This window comes from Glycine soja, chromosome 11 (genome assembly GCF_004193775.1).
Source record: "Glycine soja cultivar W05 chromosome 11, ASM419377v2, whole genome shotgun sequence".
Taxonomy (NCBI): Eukaryota; Viridiplantae; Streptophyta; class Magnoliopsida; order Fabales; family Fabaceae; genus Glycine; species Glycine soja.
The window spans coordinates 44691826-44701349 of NC_041012.1; the positions used below are offsets into that span (position 1 = coordinate 44691826).

General features: G+C 34.7%; 2 protein-coding genes across 3 annotated transcripts; one reads left to right on the plus strand and one right to left on the minus strand.

Annotated features, from left to right (window-relative positions):
* Positions 1-457: 457 nt before the first annotated feature.
* Positions 458-4959, minus strand: LOC114376801. Of its 2 annotated transcripts, none has more exons than XM_028335078.1 (7): positions 4462-4959; positions 4186-4254; positions 3890-4060; positions 3245-3415; positions 2681-2890; positions 2096-2184; positions 458-1413 (listed from the first exon to the last, which is right to left on the minus strand). In XM_028335078.1, exons 1-7 carry the CDS (start codon positions 4547-4549, stop codon positions 703-705), a joined length of 1509 nt encoding a protein of 502 aa, XP_028190879.1. In that variant the 5' UTR covers positions 4550-4959; the 3' UTR covers positions 458-702. The 2 variants fall into 2 exon arrangements, with proteins under 2 accessions (XP_028190879.1, XP_028190878.1); XM_028335077.1 differs by having other exon boundaries at positions 458-1416; positions 4462-4958.
* Positions 4960-6746: 1787 nt separating this feature from the next.
* Positions 6747-7055, plus strand: LOC114373340 (chitin-binding lectin 1-like). The gene has a single exon (XM_028330822.1). The coding sequence runs from the start codon at positions 6747-6749 to the stop codon at positions 7053-7055; it is 309 nt and encodes a 102-aa protein (XP_028186623.1).
* Positions 7056-9524: the final 2469 nt, after the last annotated feature.

A 9524-nucleotide genomic window follows, 5' to 3' on the forward strand; every position in this document is an offset into this window, starting at 1 on the left:
CTAATATCAATTATTTAAATTATATAAATTATAATATTAATTAAATTGATATTATATACATTAGAATATATTTTCAAAAATATAATATTATAATTTACTCAAAAAGATTAATCTACTTATTTTTATGATATTTATATGACATTAACGTCATTCATCAAAGTTTTGCAAAATTAAATACGTTTTCAAAGATTAAAAAAAAAGTTTTGTTTCTTACGATTTTTTAGATAATATGGTAATGCACATTAATCTGCAGAAAGAAAACCCTCATTGTTAATAGATATGCAGATGAATCAGTTGCTTGAGTTCCCAAAATGAGATGGATTCCTCCTCATGCCTATGAGATTGACTGAAACAAATACCAAAACACAAGCTGTAATTAGAATCATCTTCAAGAGTGTTTGATGCTTCAGCTAAAAAGATAATGAAATGAAAGAAATAAGTAGTTGGGAAGAAGTAGTTAAGAGGGAGCAATCTCCTTGGAACTTAACAACGTTGCATGTTGAGGTGCTAATTTTGTGACAATTTTTCAGAACATGGGTGGAAATCCTCCCACCCGCATGATTCACTAAGCACTGAATGTTTGCTTATAACATAGCTTCAAATACTTGTCAGGTACAGACACACTTCAAACTAATGTAGGTGCACATATTCAGTATAATGGAGAACATAATGCTAGTGAAAAATAAATCATGCAAAACTTGTTTACTGAGAGTTGAATCGGAAGGTCTCCTCAGATGCATACTTAGTTCTCATACTGTAATGGTCAAACTTTGGATTATTATGATCAACAGCCCTTGTCTCAACTGGTTTAGCCTCAGCTCCAACTGCCCCCATAACGACTTCTCCACTCTTTTCTCGTTGTCTGTGTCTTGGCCTTTCTTTCTGGCTCTTAGATTTGGTGTACGGAGGAATCTCAGAAGAACCATAGAATTCAGCATACTCAGGTCGTCTTGACGACCGGTGCTTGCTTGACATAGAGGGGTCCTTGAAACTGCTTGATTTTATCTTTGGGGGCTTCATTTCTGAATATTTCTCAGCTATGGTTGGAGTATGGACCTGTGACGCCATCCGATTTTCGGTAAGAGGAGTATGGACCTGTGATGCCATCCTATTTTCGGTAAGAGGAGTATGTCCTTGAGCATTTTGCCTGTTGACCAATGGAGGCCGCACATCATCTTCAGGCATCACAAGACGATCTTTCAGTGGTGTTAGGCCTCTCTTGGAGTTGCTAGGTCTGAAATGTGAGGGTATGAATTGAATGAATGTGCTAGCTAATGCTTCAAGGGAAAGCTTAGAAAGATCAACAATGAGCTGTCCGAAAGACGGCCATCCCGGCTCCTCTTTACTGCTCTCCAGGATTGGCATGTGTTTCTCATTGCTTGCTAACCCTTTGAACGGTTTTTGTGATGGTTGCTGCTGCATTTGTGCAGTGTAATTAGCCAATCAGCAAGGGCTAAGTACTTTCTTAAAATGAACAGCATCACATAACAATTAAAATATACATACCAAAGCCCAAAGAAAAATAAGATTTTACAGCAAAAGGATGAAATTTAGGGTCTGTTTGTTTTGAGAAAATGTTTTTTGTTTCCATTTCCTCTTTTCACATATAATTTCAAGGATGCTACATTTTTTCACTTCGTTTCCGATTTTAAAGATTTATAAAAGTGATATGATAAAGACAACATGTTGTTGTCTGCATTGTTTCCTGTACTAATATTTGAAAATAGAAAACAAAGTAAAAAACAATGTATATTTTTGAAATTACCTATAAAATCAGGAAATAAAAAATTATTAAACCAAACAGGCCTTTAAATGAAGGGTTGATCCTGCCTTTTGCACCTCACATCCTCACAAGTAAAAAGACAATTAAAAAAGAAAGGAAATAAAATATTCCACTTTAAAAACTGAATAAGTAAATTTGAAGTCTTGATTTTAAAAACTGAATAAGTAAATTTGAGCTCATGTTCTGGCTCAACAACATGCAGTAAGCATCCAAGATAAAACAGAATAATTCTGACATAATATGGTTACAACAGGCAAAATGTCATAATTTTGAAATTTCTGTTTTTATAAATCCTATTGAAGCAAAAGATACCGTTTTTGAGAAAAAAGAGGATCCAAATCCCTGCTGAAGCATACATGTAGCATATCCTACTATAACAGCACCAACAACTGTAAGTATATCTGCAGGAAAACCCACAAAATGAACTAAAATCAGAAGTTGATTGGCATTATAGAGAATCTAAAGGACTTGATAAAAAATGCAATCACATCATCAGTTTTCACATTAACATATTCTCCATTGTTTCACTTCTCTGCTAAATACAGCAAATTCACATTATTCAGTAACACCAACACATGCGAATATTTTATGTACTAAAAGCATTTATAGGATAATCTTCTGATAAAGAAAAAATCAGATCCATTAAGAATAACATAGTGAAACTAAATAGTAATTGTCTGACTGGAATATTCCATTTCATTTATGAACCATAGCCAAGGGAGCTAAGACAACGTCTGAGCAAACACATCACTAGGATGAACTAAATCCCCAAGGGACTAGAATCACCTAGGGAAAGAATAAAGTAGCAAAGGAAACTAGGTAATCTAGTAAATAATACAAGGATATTAACAGAATCCAAATGATATCTACTATAATCAACAAGATAAGAATATAAACCTGTACTGGAAATTGAATTAGACTGATAATCACAGTCCTCCTGGTCAAGAGAGATTTGTCGAAGAGCAGCATTTCCTCTATCAATGACCAACAAGGAACAGGTGGGCCGAACATATACCACATCGAAATCATTTGAGAATTTAGCATCCTCACTAGGTCCATCCCTGTAGCCTGCAACATTTGACTTTCCTCCAGCAATGGTTGTCACACCTAAAACAAAACTCACAAAGATCAGTTACAAATTTTTTTTCAACATTCTCACTCACAATTTTCTCAATACATTAGGATCCCATAGCCACTGGTTGTATTGTTTAAATGAAGGGATTAACCATTATGCCATGGTATTGAACTGTGGGATTCTCAAGTCAAACACTCTAGCAGATTTCCAGTAAAATGAATAACACAATTGAATCATAGAGCACTAGTAACACTTCTATTGAATTCCTATTTATACACTTAAGTTCAAATTCCATTCTATATTGTCGGATACCAATACACCATATTAGTCCAGAGTAGATCTTGAGTACTTCTAAGTTGCAACTCAAATTGTCAGTTATCACATACCAGCATCTCCAATCTTTCTGATGGCCAGATTCTGAGTATCAGCAACATAAACATTCCCCTTATCATCCACAGTTATGCCTTTGGGATGATTGAAACGAGCATCACTTGGTTTTCCATCCACATGGCCAGTGTATCCCTGAAATGACCCAGCCACCAATCTTCCTCTACTATCTGCAGCCAGGTAACATAATTGACAACACAATTAGGATTCCATAAAAGTAAGCTCGGTAAATGAAGATCACATCATTCAAATTTTCAATTAATCCCATACTCTGTTTAACTTGTTATATAACTTTATCCTGCTAATGCTGTCAAGAGAACCCATGAACAATGTAACATAAAGCTTAGGCTTTAATTTTCCCCTTTTCTTTTTTTCCCTCCTTAACCTTTTTTTTATTTTGACTAGATAACTATCAATTCCCTGGTAACTTGAACCAGATAAGTAACTAAAACCCAGATTCCTTCTTTTTTTTCCCTTAAATTTTTATCATCATTCTTACCATTCGCCAGCAACATTCAGAACCAATTTGAAAGCATTATGATAAAAATATTAACCTCCAGGAACGTATGTCAAAACTACCATATCCTAACCCATCAAATTTGCTTATAACAGTTACAAAACCTCAAGAGGACGAGCAACCATACATTGGGACAGCGGTGGAGTTATCCGAACAATGTTGCTGTTAATTGCATCAACAGCAAAGAGTTCACCATCCTCCTCAGAGACGCGGATCCTGTAAGGGACAACCCCAATCTCGTTTCCTTCCACAACAGTCTCCACCACGTAGCCATTTTCAAATTGAAGAACATTCCCATCTGAAAAGAAAGAAACAACAAATCACATTCACACACACTCACGCACAAACCTTAACCATAAGACTGTTATTCAACAAACTCATCTAAGTCGAAAAGCTCTCACTCAGTAGAGAAAAAGCAATAACCTGAGTGTGGTGTCTTGGAGGTAGACCTTGTCCATTTGATGAGTGAAGAAATATGCTTAATCAACGGCCCTGACTCATTAACATTGTTTAATTAAAGTAACCAGAAAAAAAATTAGCATCGTTTAATTAAAGTAACCAAAAAGAAAGAACAACTGAAAAGACACCCAGTTAGGTATTCATCAACCTTAAGCTAACAGATCGAAAATTTAGCATACCTATTTAAAATTATGGGAAAATTCAAGTTTCGGAAGAAATGGGGGAGCGAGTTTTGCTTACCTGCAGGAGCGGCGTGAGATTGCAAGTGGAGAGAGAAAGTGGGGGCAAGTGCAATGAGAACGAATAAGAAGAAAATGTGATTTCTCATAGCTATTTTGGGACTGATCTGAAGTGGGGCAAGGAGGAAAACGAATGAGCTGAACTAGGTTGTGTGCTTGTGCTGTTAGTTTAAGAATCAGAATCAGAAGAAGAAGAAGGAGCTATGGAGTGATGAAGGAGAGTTTAGGGAAAGAGGAGTTGCAAGCTCAAAGTAGGAGTAGCAAGCAAGTGGAGTGTGTTCGTCTTCTTGTTCTTCTTCTACCTCTTCATCTTGTTGTTGGGAGCACACAGTAACACACACACTCTCTCTCTCACAGTGTAATAAAAGTGCTTTTGGTAAAAATTAACTTTGGTTTTTGCATTTACGCGGAAAGTGAGATTTTCGAGGGAAGCATGGGAGGCGTGGCGACGAAAGTAAAACGCTTTCGCCTACCTGCTTGCCTTTTCATTCCATCCTCATTCTCATTTTTTGATTAACCAATTAAATTACATTATTTAACTCTTTGCTTAAGAAGTTCTATGATGGAGGGACTGAGGTGCAGGAAGTAATTAACACTGGACCTAGTAATAAGGGAAGGGGTGCAGTTAGAAGGAAAAACAAAAAGAACCATCACCAAGCTTACATGTGCAATTGTGGCTGAGTTGACAATGAAGAAATTTGTAGGATCATGGTTGTCGAGAATTAGGAGACAATAATAACAGAATTCATTTGCTTGTAATCTTTTCCTAGCACAGAATCACAATTCTGTTAGGAAATTCACACTATAAATATGCACGTGTGATAAAGCTGAAGATCATGAATGAGAAATACATAATTCCTTTCCTCTAGCTTTCTTCTTCTCTTATTCTTCTCCAGGAGGTGTTGGCCCTCAAAGCCAACTATAAACACTGCACCTATCATTTTTTGTGCTTTCATTGAGAGTCCATGGCTGTCATACCAGCTTCAACTACCGCAACTCACACCACTTGCCAAATAGAGCTCCAATGGTTGCCTTCCATGGTTTTCATTCCAGCCCAAACCACCGCAATCCACAGCACCCGCCAAACCACCTTTAACTTTTTCCCGCTGGCGTGGACCGCCTCGAGGCCGCCTTAGCCAAACTTATCCTTAGTCGACTCAACCTCGTCGCTGTCGTCGACACCTTGGCCACCACCATCGATAACCTTCTTCAGCGACTGAGCCCTCGCAATCCCATTCCACATTTTTCATCGCCCGTCCCTGTGCAAGCACCAGTCGTCATCATGTTGGACCTTGTGGCCTCAATAACTTAAGAGGGATGAGCTTAGAATGCAGAAGAAGCAACAACAATCAATTTAACAATGTTCTTTAAACATGCAAGGCAAAATTGATTGCAATAAAATAAATGAGATCAAGGAAAAGAGAATGCAAACATAGTTTTATACTGGTTCGGCCACACCTTTGTGCCTACGTCCAGTACTCAAGCAAACCACTTGAGATTTCCACTATCTTTGTAAAATCCATTACAAAGTCTGAACCACACAGAGACAACTCATCCCTTGTGTTCAGATGCTTTACAACAGGAGACTCATAGTCTCTTAACCAATATCATTGAATAAGAAGAATGGAAGAAGAATTCTCTCTTCGAGAGAAGAATATTACAATGAAGATCCATGGATGAACTCTTAATGGATTTGCAAGTGTTTGTCCAAGAGTTATTGAGAGAGCATTTGACAATGAAGTTCTTTTGGAATCTCTCTCATTTTCTTTTGAGAGGATAAGACATTCTGGACCAGCAAAACTCTCTGCAATTTTGTCCCAAGTCACACATATATATAGGCCTTTGATGGCCATTCAAAATCCAAATGATAAGATGTGACTGTTGACGATATTCCTTGAAAATTCTCTCTGGTAATCGATTACAGAATTAGTATAATCGATTACACAATTATTTTTCTTGAACAGTTGTGACTCTTCATTTAAAATTTGAATTCCCAACGTTCAGAGTCTCTGGTAATCGATTACATATGATGTGTAATCGATTACACACTTTCATGTGCCTTGGCAATCAATTACATGTATTGATAATCGATTACATGTGCCTTGGATGACTTGAAATCTTTTCATTTTGAGGCAAGGCTTGATCTTGAAGAAATCTTGAATCAAGGCTTTATTTGTTGAAACAATCTTGTATTAATATAGAAGCAAAATGAGTCTTGTTTGATTCTTCTTTTGACATCATCAAAATCATGTATACATACATTCACACATCATATCAACTATGCTCATGTCAACTTCGCGGCTCATGCTGACTTCGCTGCCAATGTCGCCGCCGCCGCCCATGCCGACTTCGTCACCCATGCTGACTCCAATACCTATGCCACCTCCGCCGTCCATGCCGCCTCTGCTTCCCATGCCAACTGCGCCTCCATGTCCTGCACCCGTGCAACCATTCCTTCCACCATTGTTGGGTCCACTTCCTATGTCTGTTCTTCATATGCCCAATTTCAGTTTCGTTCGCACCACCATTTCCTTCAACAAGTTCTTCAACATTGTTCCTCTTTATGGGACTGCCATGGCCGCATACAAGCTCTAATCAGTTGCCTTTGCATTATGCTCAACTGCTAAATCGGGTGCAATTTGCCGAAATAGACCTTGGGATCTCGGCATCACTTTTGGAAGCCATGCATTGAATCCCAACACCTTGAGGACAAGGTGTTTTTGCAAGGGTCGTGGAATGATAGAGAGACAGAGGTGCAGGAAGCAACTAACAGTGGACCTAGCAACAAAGGGATGCAACTAGAAGGAAAAACAAAAAGAACCATCACCAAGCCTACATGTGTAATCGTGGCTGAGTTGGCAATAAGGAAATCTACAGGATCATGGTTGTTGAGAATTAGTGGACAACAATAACATAATCCGTTTGCTGGTAATCTTTTTCTAGCACAAAATCACAATTCTGTTAGGAAATTCACACTATAAATATGCACGTGTAATAAAACTGCAGATTATGAATGAGAAATACAAAATTCCTTCCCTCTAGCTTTCTTCTTCTTCAGGAGGTGTTGGCTCTTGAAGCCAGCTATAAGCATTGCACCTATCGTTCTAACTATTTACTTAATTTTGGCTTAAGTTGTCATTAGAACCTCTTAAAAAACAACTTATTGTACTTAAAGTAGTTGGTAGCTTAACCTCTAATAGTAGATTAGGTTAAGGTGCATAGTTTTTATGTCTTATTAATATAATTTATATAAAAAAATTATATGTTTTTAGTTTTTCAAGTGTCTATATTTTTTAGTTCCTCCAATTAAAATTATTTTTTTAGTCTTTGTTGTGATAATTTTTTTTTACCACAAATCATGTATCTAAAGTATCAAAAATCAATTACGTAGTAGGGACTAAAAAAACAATTAATAAATTTAAGAAATTAAAAATAAAATTTTAATTTAGAGAACTACAAAGTTTAAATTTAAAATACTTTAAACACACACACACACACACATATATATATATATATATGTGTGTGTGTGTGTGTTTGTGTGTTTAACTACTCTTGTAATTAATATGCACTTATTTAAATCATAAAAATAATTTTCATATCACATTCTCTCCAAAATCGTGACACTTATGTAATTAAAAAATATCCATTTTCTAGTTATTTTCAGTTACATGACTTGAATCTCACAAATCTTAATCAATCTTAACTACTAACTTATACTAATTCATAATTTAAGATAACTTAATTTTTTATTTTATCCAAATTTTCCAAGTGAGATCTAATCTATCCATTTGATTATACATATGCAAATTATTTGTCAAACTCTCACGATGATAGATGACAAAAAACACCATAGTTCCTTTGCCCTAAATAAAGTATCGTATTTGTAGATAAAATTTATTGCAAAATAAGTTTTGTATTTAGCTTTTTAATGTAATATTAGTTTTTTCTCATTAATATTTCTGATAAGTGACACTTTAGTTATTCGATGTAATATGATGTTGTAAAATCAATACTTTAATTTATTTCTTAGTTTTTCTAATACAGGACAACACTTATTTTAAAACATAATAAGTACTTATTTATTATGAGGGTAAAACCATCTAATGGAGGTGTGTGAAAATAAACCATAAAATCCATGTCATCAAATCAAATCATGTATAAAAGAATTTGTAGCATTACATTAGGCAAGTTTTGAGTGCGTTTGGTTGAGATCCGTGATTTAATATGTACAAGTAACTTGCCATTTATTTTTTAAAAAATGACATTGACAATTATATATAAAGAAAATATTTTATGTATTAAAAGAGATAATAAAAAAATATATTTCTTTAAAATTCCTTTTCACTCATAATCTTTAAGAAAATGGTGATACAAACATTTATCAAGTTTTTCAAATGTAAAACTATCAAACATCTATACAAAGTCTCTCCTAAGAAAAAACTTTGGAGCATATGATACACAAGATTGAACCTTTTTTGTCTTAAAAATTATTGCTTGCATGAGAAAGAAAAATAAATATGTTTTTCATGATTTTTTCTATTGGATTTTCTGAAAAGATGTTTAATGAAGTAGTATATAATGATTTTTTACTTGATTAAGTTTCTGATTTTTTTCTAGTAAAATTTTAACCAACTATATTATTTGAATAATGGAAAAAAAGATGGTATGATTAATTACCGGAGATTATTCATACTGCAGTGATTATCTATATTCTCTCTCTCTATATATATTATTAAACGCATAAAAAAATATATTATGTGTAATTATATTTTTCATTAATTTTATTAAGTTATGTGCATCCCATCATCTATAAACAAGGTAAGCCTATTTTGTTGACAAAAAAACACAAGAACTCCTAACATTCATGATATTCTTCTTGTTTTTTCTTTTTATTCTCTCCTTTTAACTTCTAAGTGTATTTTTCATAACATTCAAGATTTATTTAATTATAAAGAATAAAATAAAAAATAAACAGATTATATTTACGAGATTTAAGGTTCTGTTTGGTTGCATAAAAAATAATAAAGAGATAAGTGAAAAGTTTTAACATTTGTTTCCATTTCA